The sequence below is a fragment of the Aythya fuligula genome, chromosome 9 (assembly GCF_009819795.1).
Source record: "Aythya fuligula isolate bAytFul2 chromosome 9, bAytFul2.pri, whole genome shotgun sequence".
Taxonomy (NCBI): Eukaryota; Metazoa; Chordata; class Aves; order Anseriformes; family Anatidae; genus Aythya; species Aythya fuligula.
Window position 1 is genome coordinate 21483232 of NC_045567.1, and position 27250 is coordinate 21510481.

Sequence of the window (27250 nt, forward strand, 5' to 3'; positions counted from 1 at the left end):
AATGAAAATAACTACCTGTAACAAAACAGGTGATGTTCATACAAAGGCTACAGGTGATTATCATTACAGCTAATTGCTGTTTTTAAATCTTTTTTTTTTTCTGATGAAAAATGATGTCTTTTTTGTCCAAGTGGTAATTTCCACGTGGCACATTTAAGCTTTGATTCATTCAAATGTGTGTATAATATGTACGTGTGCATATGTACATACAAACGTGTGGGAGGGAGAAACTGCTAAGCTGAATTGTCCCAGGTCCCTCGTTTACAGTCTGCTGATCTACGTGACATTTTTGCTGCACCAGCGACGAGCAGAGTTGTGCAAATGAACATCCAGATAAGACCCTTGCCCCAGAGCAATCCCGTTGACTAGCAGTAACCTATTAAACTGAATGTTTTCAGTGAACTCTCCAGGCCCTATCAAAGCCCTCTGAAGGGAAGATCAGATAGCTGAAGAAACTTGTTAAAGTACTCTGTTGCTTGTGAGCTGAATTTTAATTTGAGAGCTCATTTGTAGAATTCAACAAATTAATATATATTGCTATTTCTCTTCTTATTGGTAGCAATATTAATTTTTCATGTGTACCTTCCAGCCCCTTGTAATAGATTTCGCTATAATCAAAACAATAAAGCTGGATCTTAGTGAAGTATTAAATGTGTTTAGTCTGGCAAATGAAGGTTGTACCCTAGAGATGGAGAGTAATTGGATAAACGCAAGCCTTTCTTTTACTATCATTCCCTTCATCTGATAAAGATGATATCCCAGTAGAAATCACAGTGTGCAGCACAACATTGCAGTTGGGCTTTTAATGTCGATGTCTTCATTGCCTGAAAAATAAACGTGTTTGCATAGGAAGAGCGTGTATTTAGGGAGAGAGAAGTTCTCACCTTCGGAGCAATAGCTGATCCCCACCTTCCATTGCCTGTGGTGCACCTCACTTGCAAGAACTCTCCTGAAGAGGGTTTTTGCCATATTGGGGTAAATCTCTATTTTATGTTTATTTTTCATCTTTGCTTTTGAGTTCTTGATTGCTGGAGGCTGTTGCCCACTGCAGCCAGGACTGCAGCCCTCTTTCTGGCACGCCGAGCATGAAAGGCGCCAGGGAGACCAATAAAGCTTTCCCGGCCTTGCAGCCCCCCTAACATCAGCAAGCGGACAGAAACAATGCTGGGTATTCTTTTTCATGCCAGAAAAAAATGAGTTTTCTGTTCTCCCTCAGAGCTCTGGGGTTTTCAGCCATCAGAAAAACAAATGAGTCCAGTAAAGGGCACTGATAAGCAATTATGTTCCTAGATGAGACAGAGTACGAGTACAGTGGAAGTGAGGAGGAGGAGGAGGAGAATGACTCTGGAGAGCCCAGGTAAAGATCAACATTTTGTTTCTACCCTTGTGTCTCTTTAACTCTGTGTGAAGTTGGCTTGGATTACAAGCTCATACGAACTAGAAATGGAAAAAGGACAGTTTGATCACTGAGTCCCCTTCCCTGGCAGAACAGAGTACATTCCCCCTGTCAGGTGGTGGGTGGGAATTAAGCTGATGCTACAGATAAACCTCGGCTGAAAGCCTGAGATGAAGACCCAGATACCTCGTTTGCTGTGGGATTGCAATGGGATTGTCACAGGAATGTGGCAGGTCCCCTTGGTACCCTGCTCCCTGCTAGGCAGCCCTGCTCCGTGCCATTAGAGCTGCTGTGCTCTCAGGGGTGACGTGGGAAGGCAGGTGCCCAAGGGATGCAGATCATCCAGGATGCATCAGCATCATCCCTGCTGTGAAACGTAGCACAGGCTGCAGGCTCACCCCATTTACACCAGTCCTGTGCCACTCTGGTTTGCCATAGCACTCCTTTCTTTCTCCTATGATGTTTTCCCAACTGCTGCAGAAATTACCTCGTTAAACATATTGGCCATAATTCAGCAGAGCCAGCGTGGTCATACTGATGAGGAATCACACTTTTTCATACCCTGGATTTGCTAGTTTGGGTCTAGAAAGGTTCCTGCAGCTTTTTCTTCACGGGCTGCATGTGCAGAAAGCCTCACTTGCACACATCAGCTTGTGGGATGTAAAACTGGATGTGCAGAGCTCGCTGCTCAGTTTTCATGTGCAGAATCATTTGTTCACACACAGATGGGTATGTAAAGAACTGCCCCTGGGGGTATTTAGATGTGGAAAAACGTGGGGTGAAACTAAAGAAGCTTCTTGACAATGTGCTTCCTTATATCCAAGTGCATCTGTCTCCCTGTTTCCATGCAACTTCTCACCATGAAACCTTCCCAGTGATGCTGCAAGCACAATAGGTCTGGAACTTTCTTTCTTTTATGACATTTTTCAGTCTCATTGTAATTAGTATCAGATTATTCCATTATTTCCCTGAGATAATGTAGTATTTTAATAGCTGGCAATGATTCATGCTAAATGTGCTTTGTGAACAGCTAAATATAGTGCGTGCCACTGCAGCACAAGGGACTTTGGTGAGAAACTTACTGCAAAAGAAATCTTCAGCAAATAAATTGTCGGTGAGCTCTAAGTAGATCAAGCGTGCCCTGTGGTCTGGGCTGAGCTGCCAGGACATATGTCCACGCAACGCCTTGTCTTCTTCAGGGCTTCTATTTAAGAAAAAAATTAAAAAAAAAGAAGGGGAGATGATGTGAAGCTTATGTTCTACCTGGCACTGTGCCTCCTGCCCTGCCCCGATGCTTGTGGCACCCCCTTCCCTCCATCCCTGCTGTCCAGGCGTGTCCGGGTGCTTTGGGGGCGCACAGCCCTGGGAGTAGGGGTCACGACAGACGTGAAAAAAGTCTTAAGGATGCGCGTGGGACCTTCTGTGGTGCTTTTCTCCCGTGCAGCTCCATCCTGAACCTGCCCGGAGAGTCAACGCTGAGACGGGACTTCCTGCGGCTGCAGCTGGCCAACAAGGAGCGCTCGGAGGCGCTGCGGCGGCAGCAGCTGGAGCAGCAGCAGCGGGAGAACGAGGAGCACAAGCGGCAGCTGCTGGCCGAGCGGCAGAAGCGGATCGAGGAGCAGAAGGAGCAGAGGAGGAGGCTAGAGGAGGTAACTGGCCGGCCTGGAGCTGCTACAGGTGGCTGGGGGAGCTGAGCAGCAGGTCCCAGTGGGTGCTTTCAGCATCGGTTCCTGACCTTCGTGGTTGGTGAACTCGGATGTTTTGTTACACTGAACAAAGCCCCCTGCTCGTGCTTTTTGTGTACCTACCTCCAGCTGCTCTCCTCAGCACATGCAAGCGTTGCCAGCCCTTGTGGAGGTAACAGAGCTTGTTTGCTGTGAGTAAACCCTTTAAATACCGAACTCAGAAGGGTTCCTGACTGAGCACAGTTAGTCCTGTATCGGTGTGATAGCTGTACTCAGTCCACATGGGCAAAACTCAGGACATACGTCTGTCACATTCATTGCCTTTATTTTTTGCTGTGATACTTGGGAAGAAGCTGAACAACTCCATTCACCCTTTCCCCACATCCATGCACCGCTTACGTCCCATTTAATCCCTATTTTCAACCTGGGTCCTTTTAGCCCTGCCAATTACAATTTCTCTTGTGGGGGAGGAGCAGATGCCTGCCTGACTTGAGCAACGATCCCTATGTGCCCCGAAGCATAAGATTTCATTACCCTTGTCTTAACATACCAGCTACAAATACGATTGGTCATAAAATTATCCACCCCATTTAAAATCCAGCTGCAGTATTTCACTGGGTGTCTCTGGGTGTCAGTGAGTGGCACAGCCTGGCTCTGTGAGGAAGTGCTCGCTTTTGGCTTAACTCACAGTTCCTGGGTTGCAAAAGTCCACAAAACAATAAGGGGTTTTCTCTTGTTCTAAGTTTATTGATGTGGTTTTGGTCAAAGAAACCCATTGACTCACAAAAGCTCATCCCAAGCATCTGATTGAAGGAACTATATGTTAAGGGCAATTAAATTAGCTTTCTGAAGAGGTCACCAATATGTCTGAAAGAAGTCTTGCAGTAAATGGGCTATCAGAGCACCCACCCCCTTAGTTTGACTGAGCCACAGCATCTGTTTTGTTTAATCTGGGTTTCCCTAGACTGGGTTTCTGTGGGACGGGTAATGCCCCTGGGCTGGAAGCTTAGATGAGAAGGAATTTCAGGCAGCTGACTGCACGTGATGTATGAGCAATGCATGGCCCTCCATCAAGGTGGTCCTGCTGTGGCTGTCTTTGGGGCGAAACCCAGCACTGGCTAAGCACAGGCTGAGCGTTTTTCAGGCAGGTAAATATGCAGGTCTGTCATGTTGTCAGTGTGCAGAGCGTTCTGTGTTCGGTACGTTGCAAGTTAGGCTTTTCTTGCCTCCTGCACGGTTCACAAAGCCGGCGAGATGACAAGGTTTGCACATGCACGCACCCCGAAATCCTCTGCACCAATGAATGTTTATCTAAGGACTATCGTAAGGAAGCCTGGATCTGCCATTGTCAGAGCGTGCTGGCTGGAAGCAGTACAGAAGTGGAACAACAGCAGGATAAAAGCAGACACCAGATTAGCTGAAATCCTGTAATGAATACAATACTTGCCACTGTATTAATATGTTCTCTTCACACAGAAGAAAATTGTTCCTCTCTCTTTGCCTGCGCTCCTCAGGCAGGTTTTGATGGAGGACTAATCCTCTCGCTAAGCTGGCAGCTCTGCCCCAGGCTGCCGAGGCACAGCCCCAGCCTGCTCTGCCCTTTTCCCCATGTCATTGCAAGCTGAAGCCACCAAGGCCAGTATTTAAAATCAATGCCTCTGTTTCCAATGACTCTAACAGCCCCCCTGGGCTCTTTGCCCATTACCTTCTTTCCAGCTGCCTTGCAGTGTTCAGATCTAAATTGAAAGGGAGATTTCAGCTGGAGCAAAGCAGGCCACGAGAGAAAAGGTATTTCTGCTCTCCTGCTGTGTTGGACAACTGGGAAGGACAGTGGGATGATAACTGAAAGGCGTCCTCTGTCCGGCCCAGCACAGAGCCACCCGCACAATCAGGTAGGATTAGGGCAGAGCAGGGAGCTGTGTGCTGGTAGCTGCGGTGTCCCCAGCAGCGTGGCCATCCCCTCCACCCCGTGGCACTCCTGTCCCAGGGCAGCCTGTCCTTGCTCAGACTGCTCCTGCTGCTAATCCTGGCACAGACCCCCAGTGATGGATGTAGTTTGGTTTTTACGTGCTCCCCAGACATTTCGGGGCAGTGTGTGCCTGGTGGCCAGGCAGAGGCTACCAGACAGAGGCTGTCACAGCTGTGCTGCATTCAGTATCGAGGTCAGTGCCCGCAGGCACGCAGCGCGCTGCTGCTGTCTTGCTGCATTTCTGCTCCAGAGAGCAGCACCAGTCCGGCTCGGGCTCATCACAGCGGTACCCAAAAATGCTTCAACAGCAGCCAGGCAGATTCCTTTTGGCCTCTCTGGCTCTTCTTACAGTAGCTTTGCTGGAGCACACTTGGAGCTGGTGGCTTTTGGGGTGCCTAGGTCAGCCTGTTTAATCCTGCAACACATTACTGTGTTTATAGGAAGAGCTCTGACTCCTAGTAAAACACCACAGACATGGTCAGGCTGACTGCCTGCATCAGCTGGCCCCAAGTGCAGTGCCAAAAGCTTTGGCTTAGGAGGATGTGAAGCTCAAAAATGCCCGGAGTTGACTTGTGCTGGAGATTGGCAGTCAGTGGATGCCTTGGGGTCAGGGGTGTGTGGTGAGGGTGCCAGCAGGGCTCTGCGGGGCTGCAGGGCCAAGGTTCCAGGTGCTCCCCAGCTGCCCGCTTGTGCAGACTGGGGGAGAGGCAGTTGCTCTGAATTACAGCACAATTCCTGAGCCATTTTCCAGTTAATGAAGAACGGTGAGTTAGCTTGAATGTATTCTAATCTTTCTGTATAGTTATAGTCCCCTAATAGACTCTCCACGTGTTGCTGGCACAGAAGGAGCCTTGCTGCAGCAGGTTTAACACCAAAATGCCAGCTGAGCTAGAGGAGTAGCACATCTCCTGGGCAGGGGCACTGGGGATACTGCAGGACAAATCTCTGCAGACCTGGTAGCAACAGCGGGCAAATGTTGTCGGGGGAGGTTTCATAACCTCACTTTTATGTCGTGTTGTGGATTTTTTTTCCTTTTAAGGCAGAAAACAGAGGTCAGATCTGTACAGGGAACACACAAGGCAAATCGAAGCACCTCGCTGTTTACATGTGACATTTCAGCCAGTGCGGCCACAGAGCTGGAGGTTCAGTGGATAAAAACTTGCTGCAGCTCTGCTAGATGTTAACCACCTACTGGAAATTCTTACAGAGCAGTGCAAAAGGTTTCCAGAAATTAATTACAGGCAAACTTAGGCTGGCTACAATTCTGTTTATTATTTTCTGGTGCATATGCAGGTGTCATATAGCTTGTAGGAACATTGTCATTAGGACAACATTCTCATAGTAACGGGGTTCGTGGTAGCACTGCAATGATCCTGGCAGCAGCCAGAATGGCCATATACAAGAGAAGCTGTATTACAGCGTCTCCTACAGTACAGGTGTGCACTAAGCCTTACATTTCTTTAGTTTTTTTGTTTATTTTTTTACAAAGCCTGCAGAGCTCGGAGCTTCTGAACCATGAGCCTCTTCCTGCACACAGTCTCAGTCACATTCCTTCGTGATGAACCCAAACAAAACCTGCAGTGGTTCAGAGCGTATCCCATCCCCATTTGCTGTGCTAGGAAGTTCTGACCCAGTTTTTCTACCAGTACAAAACACCTCTCTGTGCTCCGGTGCTTGGTGTGTCAGGGAAGATGATGTTCCAGGCACAGTCACTCCTTCCCTGGTGGCTTAGATAAATGAGCCTGTCACAACAACACAACCACCTAGAATATTTGTTTGCATTTGTTACTTGGAATTCCCCTTCCACTTCTTTGCTGCCTCATGCTCTGCTCGGGAGCAGCCGCCGAGGTTTCCGAGAGCTGCATCTTGCGGGTGTTGGTGCCTCGCAGAGCCCCGTGGTTCGTGGGGAGGCTTTAACCCTGAACAGCTCTCCCATTGCTGCTCTTCCTAAATACGTCTTGTACAGCAAAGAGAGCTTGCTCCTTTGAAGTCCTTGTTTCATGCCGGACCCCCAAGGGCCTTCCCACTGGGGGCTTTGCCTTCATTTGTCTTCCCTCATCAATATTTAAAACCTGTCATTTCCTGTGCAGCACGAATAAGATCCCATTCTGGTTGCAAGCATCTACATATAGCTTTACCTGCAGAGTTACATAAATGCAGCCCTAATTAATTGATGCTCTTGCCTTGCATGAATAATAAATCTGGGTAGTGTAAATACACACGGTAGTTGCAGGCTTGGAGAAACGTGGGCAGTGTGCGCTCACAGGGAGAGGGAGAGGGCAGAAGACAGGGAGGAAAGGAGGCAAATAAAGAGAGATCTTTGAATCTTTCATTTCAGTATTCAACTACATCTTGCAGATTTGAAGTCCTGCTTCAGACAGGGCTTTGAGGTGTGCAGGAGGCTGGTGCTGAGGTGTGTGCCTTTCAGGAGAGGCCAGAAACGGGGCGGCTCACAGGGCAGCAGGGTGTGCATTTGGCTGGGAGGATGGCAGTGCTCAGCTCCCTCCTGGGAACAGCATTTTCTGTTCTCTCTTGGAGGGAGTTGGCTTTGTGTGCCTCCTGGATAAAGCCCAATCGGGTGATTTTTATCGGAGAAATAGCTGTGGCATTCAGTCCCCTGCCTCCTGCCAGCCAAGCCCAGCCCACACAACCATTATGCGTTTTATTCAGCAGCATGCTTTTTTAGCAAAAACATAAAAAATACCAAAAAATAAAAGCCCCTCCTCCCTCCCAAGCTAAACCAGTGCGATACAACTGCATTTGTGAGCTCGGCTTAGGGTGTATTCAACCCATGCTCTGTGCTCCTTGGGGCCACCTGAATGCCTGGCAGCAGTGACCTCCACAGCATTCATCTGAGGAGGTCAGGCAGGAGTTGGTGAAGCTGGGAAATCCCGTGTGTCACCGCTCCATCCCGAAGCATCTCATGTCTAGAATCGAGCCCAAAGCATAAAAACAGCCATACGACGAGGACACACGTACGCGCGGAGTAACACATGCATCCCGTGGGTAGTGTGACAGCGCGTGTGGGACACGGCAGAGTCTGTAGCTGGCAGGTTATTTCAGGTTTGGTGCGATTCTCCTGCCCCGAGGCGAGTTAAATATGGCTGTGGATGGCACTGAAGCTGTGCTGCAGCCCTAAGGTGAGGCTGGAGGAGATCAGCAGGCACTGTGCGGGATCCCCGTGGATGTAACCTGTGGATGGAGAGGTGTGAGACAGGCGATGACTCCTCATACTGCAGTGTGGGGGTATTTTTGTTAGAATATTCATCTATGTATAGATAGCTATCTATAAATACGTGGCTCCATATCTCTATAGAGACATATCTGCAGATAGATGTCTGTGTGGATAACAGATATCAAATCCGTCTGTGTACACAGCGCAGGTTTCCTGCACAGCACGGGCGTCTTCACCTCCAGATAGCTCAGCCAGCTCCTTGGGCAGAGCCTCTGCAGCCTGCTCCAGACCTCCCTGTGACCAAACTATCCTGCAGCATTTAAATCCCTCCAGTTCCTTCCTTGCCCCAGCTCCGCCGCTGCGTGTTGGCAGTGGCAAAAATGTCCAGATGGAAAAAAAAAATGGGGAGGGGGGGAAAAAGGCTGTGTTTTGTACCTCAGTGGGCTGCCTCCCAGTGAGGGCTGCGTGTGCGGTACTGCACCCAGTGGATGAGGTACCAGATGAGTTGGTTGCAGTCCCTGGTAGCCGATATTTGCATTTGAGTGCCCTCTGCTGATGAGCTGGCTGTGGTGGTGCGGAGCAGTGGGTTTCATCCCCAGGGCAGTGCCCATGGCTTGCTCCCAAACCCCTGCTCCTAAGCAGGAGATGCCGGAGCGCTTCGGGTGTCTCCAGGTCCCTGCCTTGGAGAAGATGCCTAGCAGGGGAGAAAAACCATGAGTCCCATTCTTTGTACATTCACAAAGAAGGAAGGGAGGCCTATCTCCCTCGTGTTACCCACATCAGAAGTATGGGCCACCCCAGAGCAGGCAGTAGATGATCGCCACCCCATTTCCCTCCACTCCCCTCATGAGGGAGCTGCAGGCCGCCATGAGGCCTCCCCTCGGCCTGCTCTGCTCGGGTCTCAACAAACCCAGGGCCCTCAGCTGCTCCTCACGCACTGTGCCCTCTAGGCCCTTCACCACCTTTGTGGCCTGCAAACCAGGAGTCCCCATCCCACTTGCGTTGTGTTTAGAGGAGGTTCGGCCTGTTGCTAGCTCGTTATTTTCAGCAGGGCACGATGCGGGCATGTCTTCTGCCATGTTAGTGAGCAGAGTTGCGGGGGGATCGCAGTAGCATGTCCTTACAAGACTGTATCGATTGCTGGGGAAGAGGCTGTAAATGTGTGAGCCCTTCTCATAAAAAGCGGTTTGATCTTCAAACAACTTGACTGAGAGCCTTATTTTTCTTAGCAGATAACACGACTGATGGGTAAGAATCAAGAAAAGGGAAACCCCTTGGATTTGGGGTCTTCTGTGTCAGGTTTTGGCCTCAGCCAATATAAGAGGGACGTGCTGCCGCCTCAGTGGGCTGTAGCTCTCCCTGCAGCCCCCCTCAAGCCTTTCGGGTGGTTTTGGGCTGCAAGACGAGGGGATGCTCCTGCTGGCGCCGCGTGGCAGCTGACCTGTGCCTGTGCCTGTGCCCCCTGCAGCAGCAGAGGCGAGAGAAGGAGCTGCGCAAGCAGCAGGAGCGGGAGCAGCGGCGGCACTACGAGGAGCAGATGCGGCGAGAGGAGGAGCGGCGGCGCGCGGAGCACGAGCAGGTAACGAGGCAGCCCGGGGCCATCGGCCTCAACCTGCACGCCTCTCAGTCTAATAAGATAAAAGGCCCATCTTCTCATAAACACTCATATTTCTTTGCCGCTGTCACCACTTGAGAGTAAATTGCTTAATTGGCAGCGCCGCGTGTGTCGCTCCCCACTGTCCTAATTGATTTCTGTGTGGATCCACTTGTTGCCCGCAGGTTGGAGGCACTCGATGCAGGTTCTTCCCATCCTCCCATCCCTGGGGTGGGGTTCCGTGCAGCTCCCAGTTAACGTTTGCTATTTCCCAGCAGTTTTAGCTCTTTTCCCTCAGAAGGCCCTTGTAGAGCAGTGGACGTCCTGGGCTCTTCGGGCAGGGTTGGAGGGTGCCCGGGCTGATGGATCAGTGCCAGCTCTCGGGTGGGATGGATTTGGGTGCCCACCTCGTGCCCCTGACAGGCTCTTCCTCTTGGGAAACACCGTCTCTTTCACCTTCTCTCTCTTTTTCCTTTGATCCTTGCTGCCATGCCTCCAGGAGTACATCAGGCGACAGTTAGAGGAGGAGCAGAGACAGTTAGAGATCCTGCAGCAGCAGTTGTTGCAGGAGCAAGCGCTACTTCTGGTAAATGGGAGGCCCCGTCCTCGCTCGCTGCTTCCCACCCGCATGCACCCGTGACCCCGCACGCCTCCTGCCATGCCAAATGGTGGATGGCTCGTGCGTGCCTGTGGGCTGTGACGGGGACACTGCTGCCACCCCAGCCCTGCCGCCAGCATGCCAAGCCCTCGTGTCCCCGTGCCATGCACGCCTCCCCGTGTGCCTCGGCCTCCATCAGAGGCCACGGTCCGGCCCTGGTCATTGCCACGGCACTTCTGAGGCTGTCTGCAGCATGCTGGAGTGGGATGGAGCTGGACTGGCCGGGCAAACCATGTTTAATGTTTGCGTGAAGGTTTGTGTCTTAATTCCCTCACAGGAATGCTTGTGCTGTTTGCATTCTAGATGCTTTCTATTCATTTATTTTTTTAATTATTTTCTAAATGATCCTTTTTTTTAATTCCGCTGGCTGTTACTCTCACTGTGTTTTCTTTTAATCCACAGGGATTATTATGTATCTCTCTTCCTATTGAATTTATTTGGGGAAAAGCAAAACCCTCTCACAAGCCCTTGCCTTTTAAAAAGGCCCTTTCAAAAAGTGTTAATGATTTAGTAATTAAACCTCACAGAGCCATAGGGATTCAGGGAGCTCATACAGTTGGCTCTGCTCTGCAGCCATTGCCACAAACAACAAATTGGTCCTACAAAGTGCTCCACAGACTGGGCTTTGGCTGAGTTCTACATGAACTGGTGGTGTTTGGTACCTCATCGCATTGATCCTTTGCTCTTCTCATCCAGAAAAATCTGGGCAAAATCAATACTGACTTATAAGCCCCGTGAGAACATTGTTTTATCTAATTGGCTTCTGGTTGGCCCTGGCCGAGGGATGTCAGTGCTGACCTTCTGGTTCAGACGTGGATTTGAAGTCTCCTCTCCCCCAGCAGCTTAGTAGCAACGTCCCTCTGCAGACCAAATTTCCACGTGCCTCATTTACAGACTCCCAAAACCCCAAGGTGCCTCCTACCTTTCCTAGGGAGCACCACAGCCACCAAGGGACTTTGGTGGCCATGTCAGCAAAGCTTGTCCCTGCCAGCCTCCCACAAAGGAAGGGCAGGAGGGTCCCCAGGCCCCAGAGCAGGCTGGGGTGCTTGGTAGCTCTTCCCCTGCATGGCTGCTCTGTGGCAATGGGATGCAGAGGTTTTTGTGTGGATGTCTGAGCCGTCAGCAAGTTGTTTTTCTGGTGAGGCAGTGCTACCACCCTCCATTATGTGGAAAATGGAGACAGAAATGTACCAGCTGCAAAGTGCCAGAGCTGGGATTAAAGCTCTGAATTTGTTGGCTACGTCCTCCCAACTGCCTCTCCTCTGGGACGCTTTACAGCTCAGTCTCCAGAGTCTTTAGAATTAATGAGCTTTACCAGAAAACAGCTTGTCAGATCCTTGGGCCCAATTTTCTGTCCCAGCAGATAAAGCTGCGGTTTGCTGTCCTGCATTTACACGCCCGCCAGGCTCCGTGCACCCGTGTCACTGTGCTTTCTTCTGGGCAGGAGTACAAGCGCAAGCAGCTGGAGGAGCAGCGGCAAGCGGAGCGGCTGCAGCGGCAGCTCCAGCAGGAGCGGGACTACCTGGTGTCCCTGCAGCAGCAGCAGCAGCAGCAGCGGCAGGACCAGAGGCCAGCGGAGAAGAAACCACTCTACCATTACAAAGAAGGGATAAATGCCAGTGAGAAGCCAGCATGGGCCAAGGAGGTAGGCAAGAGCGAGGAGCGCGGTGGTGCGGGTGTTTCCACGAGGGGAAGTCTCCTGGAGAGATTCAGCCATAGCGAGGTGCTTGTGGACACGCCAGGAAGGAGCCCAGGAGATTCCTGTCCTTGCTCTGCTTGCTGCAGAGGGGGCAGCTGCCTGCCAATGCAGAGAGGTAGCTGTGCTGGGGTTCCTCGCTGAGTGCTAATTCAGCTTTCCATAATCAAACAGGGACCAGGCATCTTTTTGTCCCTTGCCAAGGACTTTTATCTATAGGGGTTGCTTTTCTTTCATGATTTTCAGGAGCGCAAGCCACACTGCTGATTCTCTTTTTCTCCCCAACAAAAAGAAAGTATTGTTATAACAATTGTGAGATCTTGAATATTAATTATTGCCTGACTGAAGAGTCTTGAAAAGATGAAGACGTGCATTGTCTGCAGTGCGGTTTCAGGATGGTGTTGCAAACACTTTCTTTGTCCTTAATCTCTTTGTGGTAGTTCCAGTAAGACTGGTGCCCGCTCTTGTTATTAATTTTTCTGAAGTTCTTTGAAGTTCTCGTTATTCTCCCTTTGGTTCCTCCTTCATTCCCTTCTGATTCGGTCTTCAGAGTCTTGGTGGCAACCAGGCACATTTCCGCAGAGCTGCAGGATCGTTCTCCAGCCTTTCATGTGGAAGAAGAGGCTTGGTTGGTGGACACGATGTTCCTGCCTAAGGCCAGATGTGCCACACAGCGCAGCACTGAGCTGCCTCTGGTAGGAGAGGCTTCCACCTGGGTGGTGCCTCTGTGGCTTTGTGTAAAACTGGGTCTCTCGTGTATCTGCAGTAGTGTTAAGAGCGAGTAGCAGGCAGGAAAAAGGGAGTAAACTCTGCCTTTCATTGCCTAGTTTTGAATAAATCATCTAGAACATTGCTGAAGTACCTCTGTACAGTGTCATTGAAACTATAACAAAGATTTATAAAAAGGAATCTTATTCTTTATTTAGGATGAAGGAGCAAAGTGCTGGGTTTGGCTTTCAATTTCAAGCACAAAGGCCCTCTTCTTTTTTTCTGTGGGAGAGTTGTCTTTTTTTGATGTACCACTTGAAGAGGGGCACTGGGAACTGTACAATGCAAATAAGAGTGTCAGAAGGTAGCCTCCTACCCTTTGCTGAAATCCCAGGCAAGACAAGGCTTCCTGGTGTTCTGGAATGTCTCCAGCTTCCGCCGATTAGCTGTCCAAACCATTTATTCCTCACCTGTGTCATTCTGTCCTGTTTCTAACAAAATGTTCAAAGAAATGATTGTGCCATCGTTATGCTCTTGGGAGCAGGTGTTTGATGTACTTGACAAAGCACCATTGGGAACTCCCCCACACTACTCCTCTCTCCTCCATACCCTGTTTTATCTACTTCACACCGTCCCATTTTTAGCACAATTTACCTACTTTGCTTGATCACCAAATCTGAGCTCTCCTTGTGCTCTGACCCTCTCCGTTTTTCATACATCTCTTTTATAAACATATTTATCCACATCACTGGTCTTCATCGAGCTAGGCTTTGATGACTCCAGGACCCTGCAGACATGGGATAAAGTATTGGATTTAGCAGCTCTCTCCATTCCTGCCTCTTCTGTTCCAGACCAGCATTTGCTGATCCAAGTGATGCAGACAACCAGGCCCAACCTCTCAGTGACAAAGCACTGGCAGCTTGTTCATCTGGAGGACAGTTTGGGGCAGAGACATGCCAGGCATGACTGTGTGTAAAGGAGCAGCGGGGGGACATGTTCCCTGCAGCACAGGAAAGCACTCTGGGGGCTCGGCAGTGCCTCACAGACCAGGCTGTTCTCTGCAGCAGCCTGCACACGTGAGCTCCTTCATCAGTCCCTGTGGCTTTTATAATTCTTTTGCTTTGAAGTTAAGTGTTAAAACGGTAGCAGCTTTCCACTGGGAGCAGCGCAAGAGCTGCTGGGGGTGTTTTCCGTTTGAGGGGAATCTTGAGTTATACATGAGATGGCTGGGGCTGGAGCCATGATGAATTCCTACAGAGCTCTGCACTGCACAGTGCTGCTCCTTCCCCTCTCTGCTTCATGGTGAAATTGGTAAAGCTCCACGAAGCACAACCGGAGAGTCCCAAGAGCATCGTCTGCTGAGCTGGTGAAACCAAGTGCTAGCGAGGAGATGCTGGCAGTGGGAAAACCAAGTGCCTTTCTCCTTCCCAGTCCGCAGACATCCCCGTTTCATTACTCTCCTGCTGCCTCCCCGACACAAGCTTTGAAGTCCTCCGTAATCAGCTGCACGCTGTGGGCTGGCAGCCTGCCAGAGGGCTCCTGCTCCTTGTCAGTGGCATCATCTTTGGCTGTTGCTGTCCGTGCCAAGGCTGGGCTGATAAGCAGATTACTGGACTGAGCCTGCAACCTAGCGTTCATGCAGCTGCTTCCTTGCTCACAGGGAGTTCTCCTTCCCACCTTCATCTTCTACCTGTCCTTGCATCCACTCCTGTGGGCATCGCTGTGAGTTCTGCACAGCCTCTGGCTGCCGGTGGGCAGTGCCTGGGGGAAGCTGTGAAGCCCTCTTGGTACACAGGAGTTACCCAGCTGGTCACGGTGGGCTAGAAGAGAAAGAGTCCGTAACATAAATCTCTCACCTATTTTTTTCTCTGACTCCTGCTTGGCATCCGACAGAGGAGAAGATTCATTTTTTTATTAATATCATGGCTCTTTTGTTGCGTGAATATTTACTTAACAAAGAGCTGTGATTCTTTCCAAGCTACTTGTTTCATGGCTTGCTTTTCAGCACGACATTGCAACTAGGAGAATTAAGACATGCTAAGGGCATTTAACACATTAATGACATGAATGTCAATGTAAATGAAAATCTATGTCAGATTTCTAGTTGAGATATCAGAAATTCTGCATAGTGTATGCTGCATGAATACCAATGCACACAGTCTAATTGCAGTGGTACCCAGATTGCACATCTATCTGGGCTACCTGAAACCATTGCATTTCCATCAAGATTAGCTGAAAGCAGTGGGCTTTGCTTTTATTTCTGTATCAGTAACAGAGGTGTTGTTTTTTTCCTTCCATACACGACAAGGTGCCAGGCTCACTAAATGTAGATCAAAGCCAGCCATTTTCTGGCTGCCATGTTTACTCTTTCATTCAGATCAAACAAAAGCACCCCTTGTGGTGTTTGTGGTGGTGAGGGAAAAGGGTCCCCTTGCTCAAAGACACATTTTGAAGAAGCAAGAGCTGCTTCTCCGAAATCATCTTCTAGAAACACCTCTCCGAGGCACGCTGCCTTTTCTTGGAGCTGTATTTTCCCATTTCATATTCTGAAATGAATTATGCACATAAAAATTACAAGTAGTCCTGTTGTAGTCTTTAAAATGCATTTATTGCACAATGCTGGGTAACAAGGATTCAACATAGTCTTACAACACCCTGAAATATCTGAGAAGAGCTCCCTGTATGTTTGCATACCTTGGTTTTCAATTAGAAATGGCTCTTTACGGGGCTTTCTTGCCTTTTAGAAGCTGGAGGTTCCTTTCAGGTTTCCTAGTGGTATTGATCGCTTGCAGCAGTGCTCTGTGGGAGCTGAGCTGTGTGAATTTTGGTGAATTTGGAATTCTGGTGAATGTGGCAGGGCTGCAGGGACCCCTCTTGTGCCCGTTCAAAACTCGCAGTACCCTGCACAGCCATGCTGGCGTTTTCATAGAAACCATGACAGCAAAATTGAGCAAATAAGCAGGAAGGCATCCTCTCCCTGGAAGTGAGGGCGCGTGGCTCTGCAGGGTGACCCACTCTCCTCCTCTCGTGCCGCAGGTGGAGGAGCGCTCCCGACTCAACCGTCAGAGCTCCCCGGCGATGCCACACAAGGTGGCCAACAGGATTTCGGACCCCAACCTGCCTCCTCGATCAGAGTCCTTTAGTATTAGCAGCGTGCAGCCAGCCCGGACCCCACCCCTGCTCAGACCCGTGGACCCACAGGTAATGGTGCTTCCCCCGGCAGGCGTCCGCACAGCACCCAGGATGCTGGGGGTGCTGGACAGGTAAAAGGAAAAGCAATGGGTTAAAATAGCGTCGTGCTCCCTGGTTTCTCAGCCTAAAGTGTATCTGTAAGAGCAGCATCTACATTCATGAGTGGGTTCCTCCTATCACCTCCATGTGTTAGAAACATCATGCTGGTTTATACCTTCCTTTGAAGCATCAGGTACTAGTTACTGCCAGAAACAAGCTGGAGGACCGAGAGGAACCGCTGGTCTGGTCCAGTGCAGCAGTCGCTCTCTTCCTCTTAGGATCTGTTTTGTTAAGGGACTAAAACCACAGTGTCTGGGACAAAAGACCTGGGACACTTTGCTGCTGGGGATCATCAGAAAGAGGTTTTGCTTTCTTTGTCACTTTAATTCAAGGTTTTGTTTTGGTTTTCCATTGAGTTAACATCAGTCACAAACACATCTGGAGAAGGCATAGATCACCATGACCGTCACAGAGGAGGGGAATCGTGATTTAAAAGTCACCCCCAGTCACAAGGTCTGTAAGTAGGCTTCCACAGAGTGTTTTTGGAGCATCGGTGCTGCCTCTGGGTCAGCCACTGGAAGTGCTCCTGCAGATCTGCAGACTCAAGCAGGCATTTCAGGAGGTACAGAGCCCTTGCTCCACCATCCAGGTGGGCTTTCTGTAGGAAAATGTGTCCATTAAGTGCCATCCACATGTGGTACGTGCCCCTGTAGGTCAACAGGACAACACCAACTTTAAACAGAATACGAACTGGAGAGCCCTTAAACATACAGCTCTTTTTTCCCAATGTATGTGCATGGTGTGTGCATCATAGCCATGGGGAAGGGGATACAGCCCCACTTCACAGACATCGCAGTAATGTCTCTGATGGACCAAACATTTCCTGATTTCTTTTTGAGTCTGAAAATTTGTTTCAATGGCCTTTTTGGTGACCTGTATTGTCAACAGCTATAAAGGCTTTTGCTTGACAATAAAATACTAATGAAAAAGCTGCTTGAAACTCAGAGACACATGTAAATATGTACCTGTACACATTTGCATGCATGCACGCCCACGTATAAATGGAAACATGCATAGAAATGTAATGTCTTTGAAATAAACATTACAACTCTGCTGTATCAAGGTGAGGGTCATTGTAGGGTTCTCAGAAGAAGCTCTGATTTCACGAACTCTAGTTTTGTGGATTTTTCAGATTTTCCAAAGGAGATGTCAGCATTCCTTTCACTCATTAGCCTTAGATCTGTAGCACTGATCTAAGGATTCCTAGACCTGTAGAAACTCATGCCTCGAGATATTTTTTAAGCCATCTATGCCTCAGAATTGCTGAAGATTTTTTTATTATTATTATTTATTATTTTCTTTTTTTTTAATTATTATTTTTAACAACAAAATTCCATGCCAAACATCATTAGCACAACCGTAGAGTTAGAGGTGTAGGAGCTTGACGTTGAGCTCATGGTGGGCACAGCCTCGGGTGCACGGGGCGCGTGCGTGAGCTGGCCAGGGGGCACCCTGCCCTCCCTCCTCCGGTGTTGCTGTGAGTAAATGCCGTATCACAGTGCCTGTGCAGAGATGGTCAGAACTTGAAACGTGGCTCTGACTGTGGCATTGCTTGATTTTAAAGTTCTGAGCTGTGTGAGCATGATTTTTAATCGATCTTGCATTGAAGTGATACAAATCAGAAGTTCCTGAAACCAAGGCAGTGCTGATCTCAAAACAAGGGGGCTTTTAATGCATCCAAAGTGCTAATCAATTTTTTTTTCTAAAAATCAAATTTTTAATTCTTTTTTTTTGATTCCCTTTTTTTCCATTTTGTACTGATAGTTCTGTTTTGACTTGGTGCTTAGATTCCACATCTGGTCACTGTGAAATCCCAAGGAAGCTCCTTGTCTGGGTCTCAGTCACTGCATGAACAGCCTGCAAAGGGGATGGCTGGGTTTCAGGAGGCTCTGACGGTGACCTCTCACCGCACTGAGATGCCAAGGCAGAACTCGGACCCCACATCAGAAAACCCTCCTCTGCCCCCTCGCATTGAAAAGTTTGACCGAAGTTCTTGGTTACGGCAGGAGGAAGACATTCCACCAAAGGTAACACTATCGCTCCTCGCTTTCAGCACGTCAAAGAGGCAATCCCAGAGCTGGTCCCCGTAGGATGGGGCCAACGCCGGTCCTCTTTGCTTCTCTCCTCCGGCTCTGCGCTCAGCACCTCTGGCCAAGCGTGTCCCCGTGGCTCCACGGCCAGTACCAACCCTGGGAGCAGCTTCTGGGTGCATGCGCAGCGCTGCAAAACAGTGTTGCCCTCCAGCAAAGAAGGTTCTCGAGGCCGGACAGGGGCCAAAACAAATCAATTTCTCCTTTCCTTAGGAAAAAAAAACAAAAACAAAAGCAAAACAAAACAACCTTCTGTTTAAATAGAATTATAGGAACATAAAATTTGTCATGCTCAATAAGACGTGTTCTTTTAGTTCAGTTTCGTGCCTCCAGTTGCGATCAATATTTGATGGAAGACTTGTAAGGGCTCCAGCAGCTCTATACCTTCATTGACGTTATGGCAGCATCTGGCAGTACCTCTTTAATTAAGACTCTTCTGGACCACTATTTCAATTGCATTGTTTATACACCTCCAGTTTGGATGAATTATAACTTGGCCATTAAAATTCCCCTTATAGTTAATCAGCTCTCAGCCTGGGAGGACTTTTCGAGAGACAAAAATTATTACAAATTGATTAGTTACAGTGAGGCAGATAATATTTGTCTGCGATGGAGAGGCAGTTTTTCTGCGTGTTAACAAGCAAGCAGCTTGCATTTTTCAAGTGAAAAATACCAGCTAGCAGGTAAGCCTCTCCGTGCAGGGGACCCGTTGTGGTGTGTCACTTGATGGCAGTGATATTCCCATTCCGTCTGCCACCAAGGGATAAGCTGCATCGGTGCTGAGCTCAGAGGAGAAGCAAGCTGACAGCTCCAGGAGTTGTTTGCATGCTTTGCTCCTCAGTAGTGCAGAAGAGTGGCTGACGTTTTTAACCTAATTTTGAAAAGTCTTTCCTAAAAAGTATTTCCCCCTGAGCTGAGGAAGGTACGGGCTGTGGGAAGGTCCCCACCTCGAGTGGTGTTTCACGTTTAGGGCTGGCTTGTTGGCAGTCCTACACACGAGGAGTCTGACTTCACGTTTTACTGACTGAAACAACATCGATGCGTTCCTAACCGGGAACAAAAGGATTGCCACGTGAGATGGGGCCAGCTTTCTCTGGGGTCTGGGGTCTTGTTTCTGCCAGTGTTTGGGACTGGATGCTTCAGAGGAAGGTAACAGAAACTGCAGGGGTCCTGACTGCCGAGTGGCCTGCCCAGAGGGGAGCTGGCTTTTTAGTGGGATCAACTGCAGCTGGTGTGCTGCACAATACAAAGCTCCTCTCTCCCCAAACCTTCCAACCTTGTCTAACGTTACTGTGTGTCTGTCCTCCCAAAAATGCCTAATCCTTTTTGCCGAGCCCTTGGCCTCGCTGATGGCTGGTGTTGCACGGTGAGTATCGCTGTGCCTCCCACGCCAGCCTCTGGTGCTGGGTGATTTTCCACATGGTGCTGCAGCGGTGTCTGAGCTTCCAGGCATGACCTGGCCCCATGTGCCTGGGTTTATGTGCTGTAGCAATTGTAGGCTGTGGTTTGGGTTTCTGGAAGGTACATCTGCTGTGAGCTGTCCTGCCTGGAGCATCTGGCAACCAGCAGGCTTGGCTCAGCTCAGAACAGGTTACATGGTTTGAAAGAGAGCCTTAGGTGGCTCCGTTTGGACCTCGTGTTTGTCCACCAGCCAACACTTTCTTTCTGCTGCTGTGTGTCATGGCTGAACTAGATACTCTAAAACCTCCACCATGGCTTCTGAAATGCACTTTGTTCTGAATTTTACCTTAAAAGTGCCATTTCTGGGTTTTGTTAGATGTGCACACATACGTTCAGCATTTAGAGAGTTGCCAGGGGGCAGCAGGGCTGCGGTGCTCATTGCTCCCTTCGGGCTCAGGCTGTGCCTTGTCAAAGCCGAGAGCTTGATATTCTCTAATTGCCATAAACACTGCATCTCTCAGCGGGAAATCGGCCATAAATCAGATCTTAGGGAAATGCCAAAGGCCGGTCTCTCCGATCTGTGGGTGATGCTGAATGTCTCCCTTCCTTCCAGGTGCCTCAACGAACCACTTCCATCTCCCCAGCGCTGGCGAGGAAGAACTCCCCGGGCAACGGCAGCGCCCTGGGACCCAGGCTGGGCTCGCAGCCCATCCGGGCAAGGTAGGAGCACCACGTGTGGTGGGCAGCAGTGATCCTGGCACGAAACTGCCCGCGTTCCTCCTGGCATCACCTGGCTGGGAGCCTGAGCAGGTCCCACCGGGCTGGTCGGGTGCCTGCAGCATGGCTGGGCTTCAGCTCTCCTTTTGCCAGCTAGTGTAAAACAAAGAGTTCTGCAATGCTTTTGTTTTAGCCGTGGAGAGCTGGGCTTGCATTCATTAGTATTTTATATCAGCACCAGAGGCTGTGAGTGCGTGGAGTCCCAGAGATATCGCTCCCTTTGAACTGGCCTTAAGATGTTCCTAGGCATTGTGGGGTTTGTAGCTGGATGCTGTGTCTGCTGCTGTGGGGTCAAACAGGAATTTGGCCATTCTCTTTAGTGAAAGCAGGTTTGGGCTCTCCAGAAATTGGTTTCTGCTTATAAAGAGACTCATGCAGTTGTAAGCCAGTGGGGAAATCTCAGTGGTACATACCGCAAATTTCCTACAACTCAGCTTTTCCAGGTAATGACCAGGGAGTGTGTAAGGGGACAGGCACTGGTACAGCTTGGTGAGAGCCAGTTCTTCCGTAGGTGTAGATCAAGGATTAAATCCCTTTTGGCCTCCTGGGACCAATTCTCTTTCCCATTTCTCATGCTACTGGTGTTAAAATGTGACAGGGAATGAGAGGGAAGTAATGACACCGTAGCTTCTTCCCCTCTTCCTCTTACCCTCACCAGGTTTAGCTCAGGTATGTTTTTGTGTGCGAGTGCATTCCCTGGGGACTCGCATTTTTGAGGGGGGCTGCAGCATTGCAGCAGCAGTCTGACCTCTTCCCTGTGCGTTAGGGAAGCCCATGGCAGAGCTACCCCTGACATGTTGAAAATGAGCAGGGACGTTAAGAGGCTCAGCTCAGAATGGGATTGAAAAAACATGGCTTAGTCATGCAAGAGCCTGCCTCTGATTTGCAAAGTGGCGTAGGCAAATCTCTATAAACATCAAACAGGAGAATCTCAGGATAAACGTGTTGCATGTAGCCTTGCGTGGTGGAGCTCTCTGATTTCTTCTTCCTGTCTTGTCCTGTTAGGGTGAGGTCAAGAAGCAGACACGGGGATGGCTGTTGCCATATGCTGCGCACTGCAACCAGTTCTCAGCATATGTCTTTCTTTCCAGCTCAAAACCCACATTATGCATCAGCAAACTTGGGTACAGCAGGCAGCAACTTAAAGTAGCTGGCAGGGCTAACAGAAGGAGAAAGCATCTTTTTTGTTGTTCTTTTCTTAAATTACAGGAAAAAAACATTCATGTCACGGATTTTTGCTCATCTTTATTGCTCATGGCTGAAGCATTTTGAAGTCTTGAAAATGTTGTGCTTTTAATTAGCTGCAGCCTGAAGGACAATTTAAAATGTGGCGTGACATTGGCCTGCACAGTCCTAGTGTGTAATGGTATTGAGAGTAAAAGGGGCAGTGCGAGACTGCGGGATTCAAGCTGAAGGTCACCTAATGTTTCCCTCAGTCTCCCAGTCCTGGTCAGTACAGGTAAATACATCAGTTGCCAAAGTTTTAAAATACATTTTTTCATGAGTTAATTTAGCTAAGGACGTGCCAGCTGTACAGCATGAGCTGGAAGCCTTCAGTTTGATGAAAATTGAAAATGATTAGGAGGCTGCCCTCTCCATTAAACTAAGTAGTCGGTGAAATAATTTCACATTTCATTTCCCTCACACTAATGTACCATTTCTCCAATTTTCCTTTTTAAATACCTCTCCTATTTGCTCTTAATTCCACCCATGCACAAATGTAAATGTATTAAAAATATTCTTTCTTTTATGTCACCCTCTTGGAACAACTGGGGGGTTATTTCCAGGCACAGAAAGCTGCTGCCTTGCCCTAATCATTTTAATACCTGCCTGTGTCAATGGAAGATAACACGAGGTAGTGATTCTATATGATATTAATGCCAGACAATGTCCAAACAATTTTGCCAACAACCCAGTGATGGCAACGGGGCGATGCACAAATTTGCACCATTCTGGGCAAATTTCAAACCATTCTCTGAACAGGTCTGAGTGATGGATGCACTGTGCACACAGCACACACCTTGTCCTTAGCGTTCAGCGCCTCTGATTGCAAAGCCATTATGCTCTGTGGCAGCAAGGGTGATCTTTCTGTACACGTGGTCCTAATTAGGCTTGATGGAGAGCATTTTCTATACATCCTTATCAGGACTTTGAATTATAAGATCACTTAACAGAAATACCATATAAAAACAAGTTGCATAACTCTGCATGAGCATGTCTTCTGATGTCATCTCGGTGCCAAATAAGAATTAGCTTCCTAAGGGCATCTGATACCCTGCGAGATATTAGTCACTCTTTGTGTATCAAGGACGCTTTTTATTCTAGACTTCTGTATGTTCACAGGGGGGAAAGAAATCAAGGAGCAAAATGCCTGAAGTGGATAACTTATTCAAGCTTGAAGTGAAGCCATGAAAATTGGCAAGTGCAAATAAGTGGCAAAAGTAACCTGCAGCCTTGCTGCAAATTTGAGATATGTTCTTTACAAAAATATTTCTCTGGCTAGCAGCAATTTGCAGCTTTCTTTTGTTATAATGAGTATCGGAGGTTAATTCAGATAGCTCCAGCATTGTACGTCTGCAGGCCGAAAGGGAGTCCTGAGCAAAGAATCTTTTCATTTTTGCCAAATCTGGCAAAAGAAGAGAATAACGTTGCTCTAGCCATTTTTTCTTCATGGCTGTTGTCCAGCTCCATGAAGATGTTGGGTGCCTAATTCTGCAGAGCCTCTCAGCTCCCCTGGATTTCAGTAAAGCTTGCAGGATCAGTGGCTTCTAAGGTGAAGACTTGAGCCCTGCCTTCCCCAGCAGAAGAGGCGTCTTCTTACTGTGAAGCTGTCAGTGTGGGGAGGCCCTGAAGCCCTTGTGGCCTCAGCTGATGGTTCTCTTTGTGCCCCTGCAGCAACCCAGACCTGAGGAGGACGGAGCCCATCATCGAGAGTCCGCTGCAGAGGACCAGCAGCGGCAGCTCCTCCAGCTCCAGCACCCCCAGCTCCCAGCCCAGCTCCCAGGGCGGCTCCCAGCCAGGCTCCCAGGCTGGCTCCAGCGAGCGCAACAGAGTCCGAGGTGAGGTGGCTTTTGCTGTAACACGTCCCTTTATAAAGCAGAGGATTCATCACTTCTGATGCTCTTCTGTGACCGACTTGCCCCCTGGAAAACAGAGATGCCAGCACTGCCTTCTGCCTGGAGCCTGCTGAAGGCACTGCTGCATGTGCCTGGCAGCACACTCAGCTCCTGTGCTCTGCTGAAATACTGCAGTGCCAAGTCATTTGTACAAAAGGAGACAGGGGTTATGCTGCAGGATAAAAACCAAGAATACCAGCTTTCTGTCTTCACTGCCCCAAGCTGACATCTGTGCCAATTTTTTGGGGTTGTGCTTCCACCTTGGGTGGGTGTATCTTTCTGGTTTTGTTGGGTTTTTCTTTTTGTTTTTAATCTTCATTTTTTGTGCAAAGCACGCGATGAGAGCAGAGGAATGAATTAGCCTGTAAGCAGCTTTCTCTAAAATGCTTTCAGACAGGAACCAGGTTTACACTGAGTTTATATTCCTAGCCGGGTTGTTTCCTATCATCACAGAGCCATTCTTCAAGATTTTCTGTTCCCTGGTTTAATCGCAGCTGGAGTTGCTAAGGCCCTGACAGCCCGTTTATCTGCATTTTTGTCACAGCTCGAGAATATAAATACACAGAACTGAAACACATTAAAACAAATGTGGCATCCATGCTTTGAATTTTTTATGACTTGACTGTAAGATGACATGTCTGTTGTTGAAATAATCACTTCTTTAGGTAGTCAGGAAAAGTAATTTATCACCAATTGTCTTTTTCTGTTTGTTTTTGTTTTTACTAATGAGGAATCCTGTGACAAATAATGTCCTAGCGATGTCAGGTGCTGCAGAGTTTATAATTTATAACACGCCCTGTTTTTTGCAGAGTGAATTTGTTTTCTTTGTGGAAAGAAGAAAGGCAGGAACGCTGGGAGCAGGCTGGGCTGGGCTGTAGCTTCTCTTGCTGTATGGAGGGAGACTTGTTGCAGTGACAGCCAGGCAGAGAGCAGCAGGAGGATTTTTCAAGACAACCGAAGCAAAGCGTAGCAAAACTTTATTAGGTAGACAGAAAGTGCCAATTTGCAAGGCATTTAGGCTCAAGATGTCTTTTTCTAGGTTTGTAGGGTCTTCCTGCTTGTAATGGGCATTGCTTGTGCGGGCAGGAGAGTGTTGAAGCTCCCTCTGCCATCGCAAGGGGCTGGGAGTGGTGCTGGTAGCAGGCAGTTCCCCAAGCCAACAGGCACTTGGCAGAGATGGCTGTGGACAGTGCACACTCTCTGCATCCTTGACAGAGTTTTAATCACCCCCTCTCTCTGTTTCCTTTTTGCCCAGGGAATGTCAAACCCGAAGGGTCACCTGTGCTCTCCCACGAGCCCCCTAAGATCAAGCAAGAAGACAACAGAGACGTGACGCGGCCAAGCCGACCTGCTGTGAGTCTTAAATTATTCCCTGCAGGAATGTTGCCAGCCGGGTTGGCCGGGTGTCCAGCCGGTGCAGTAGCACAGCCGTGGGGACCCCAAAAAAGAGGCTAGTACCACTGCTCCTCCAGCTGAGAGACTCAGAAGTGGCGGTATGACAAGAGCCTGAGGGGGGTTTGAATGCTTAAGGGAGTGCATGAGTTTGATCAGGAGCCCAGCTCTAGGGGAAAGCACTTAAGCCTGTGATTTCAAATGGAGCAGGTGCTTAAGTGTTTTGCTAGACTGGGCCCGGTGTCTGCCCGTGGCACATTGTTGTGTTCCGTACTGCATGGTGCCCCTGCAGCGGCCCGCAGGGATGCTCCTGGTCGGGAAGGCTGGGTGACCAGCCCTGAGAGCCTTCACAGCTTGCACAGCAGCTGGGTGGTGGCGTCTGTACGCTCCTGTGTTACTACTGTTAGCAAAGGCCCAGCAAAACCTCATCCAAAGTGTTTCTTTCTGATTTAACGTTGTTGATACTTGTACTTTAAAACTGCAGAGTCGACCTAGTAACGGAATGAATTTCCACTGCTTCTCTTTTTTAATCTGTATTAATGTTTTGTTGATGTTGTTTTCTCTTTACACTCCACAGCGTTGAGCTAACAATTCTAATTTTATTTCTAACCTGCTTGCCCTTCCTCTGGCTTTTTCCTGTCCTGATCTGTTTCCTCTGATGCTGATTAATCTTCCCTTACCCACAGAGCTATAAGAAAGCTATAGATGAGGTTAGTGATATCTTTTCTCAGCGGGTCATGCCAATGTGAGGTTGACTAGCTAGCGCTTAATATCAAACTGGGTTTTCGTGGTGCTGCCATTCAAGAAGGTGATAATGCAATCCTGGGGCAGATTGGAGATTGTGTTTCGGCACCGGGAGCCTGCCTGCGGGGAGGGAAATGGAGCTGGCGGTACCTTTGGCTTGCCCACGGGCTGCGTGAGACCCACTGACAGACCACACGTGGGGGCCCTGGCAAGACGTGCATTAATGTTCACACGCAGAGCAACTCCTGCGACTGTTGCTCTGCATTTTTAAAGAGAAAGACCAAGAGCAGAGCTTTCTTGGGTCAGCGGAGGTGATCCGGGCAGACTGAACTGCACATCAGATTCTGCTCCCAGCTACAGCCCGCAGGAGCCCATTGATTTCGGTGGGCAGATCGAGCTATATTTGAAACGCAATTTAGGCCTAATTCAAATAAAGGCATTTGGCAAGTAGAGGGAAACAGAGCAGTGAATGCAGTGATTAATTCCTTGTTACAAGGCAGACCATCAGCTGCATCGAGGGCCAGCAGAGCTGCCTTGCCTTGGTTTATACCGGCTGGGAATCTCGCCCTGCAGCGCAGGTGGTATCCAGCCACTGCAGGTGAATGCGTTTACCAAAAACAGGATAGGCAAGGACATACATGATTACCCAGGCTGCACACAGCAACACACTTCACCACCCCAAATCGCTGCCTTGCTTGCTGGGACCAGCTCCTGCCGGGTTCACTCAGCTCACTCCTCCACCACGTTCAGCGAGACTGAACACAGAGCAAGCTGGCACTGCCTGCACAGGGCACTCGCCAGCCCCCGGGAAGTGTTTGGGGCATTTTTTTAATTTTTCCTGTGTTGAGGTTCTCTTCTTTGTGTTTAAAAATACTGGTAGAAGGTGGAGGGGTGCCCTTGAGAGCACTGGTAGCAGCAGCCTGCTCTTTAAAAAAAGTAAATAGAAGAAAGGAAAGAGGGAAGACAGCATGCTGGTTAGTTAACTTGTGCTTTTGGATACAACACGACTGATGCTTCGTGTTTAATGAGGTGCTTTGTTAAGAAAAAAGCACATAAATCAGTGTCTGAAGAGAGGCAACGTGCATGCTTAAATTCAAGCTAAATGAGCTATGTGATTTTGGAAACCAATCTAACTTGATTCCAGCAAATATTAAATCTAAAGACATCTTGGCAATTACACATAATTAAAGAGCGCTGATACTTTTAACTTCCGCATTATGCCACCTTCAGTAATAACATTCCAGACACGTGTGGAGCTACGTAGTGCTTTCTAGCTGTCAGATGGTTTTTGGTCCAAGAGCAACACAGTTGAGCCGTTTAATCCTAGGAAGTGCTCATTATCTGCGAACATGATAGCATCAAAGCATTCACCGTCCTGCGGCAAAGCCTCAGCTCGGAGCCGTGAGTTGCCTGATGATATTGGCTGGGAGTATTGTTGCTATTATAACTTCCAAATGAGTTATTAAAAACTAATTGAGCTGATTTTTAAAATATTTGGCTATCTCTTAGCGATGACCAAGGAGGGTTGATGGGGTATGGCCGTTCGTCAGCCTGGTGG

At 48.9% G+C, this 27250-nt stretch overlaps 1 protein-coding gene across 5 annotated transcripts in view; it reads left to right on the plus strand.

Annotated features, from left to right (window-relative positions):
- The window catches only part of TNIK (TRAF2 and NCK interacting kinase), a 137967-nt gene that overhangs the window by 90023 nt on the left and 20694 nt on the right, over positions 1-27250 (plus strand). For 3 of the 5 annotated variants that reach the window (XM_032193067.1, XM_032193069.1, XM_032193072.1), the window contains exons 11-21: positions 1291-1357; positions 2841-3045; positions 9694-9804; positions 10319-10405; positions 11922-12122; positions 15918-16082; positions 17960-18199; positions 20277-20383; positions 23336-23499; positions 24812-24909; positions 25635-25658. In XM_032193067.1, coding sequence (XP_032048958.1) covers positions 1291-1357; positions 2841-3045; positions 9694-9804; positions 10319-10405; positions 11922-12122; positions 15918-16082; positions 17960-18199; positions 20277-20383; positions 23336-23499; positions 24812-24909; positions 25635-25658 — 1469 coding nt within the window. The remainder of the gene's footprint in view (positions 1-1290; positions 1358-2840; positions 3046-9693; positions 9805-10318; positions 10406-11921; positions 12123-15917; positions 16083-17959; positions 18200-20276; positions 20384-23335; positions 23500-24811; positions 24910-25634; positions 25659-27250) is intronic. The other 2 variants (XM_032193070.1, XM_032193071.1) reach the window with 2 other exon arrangements.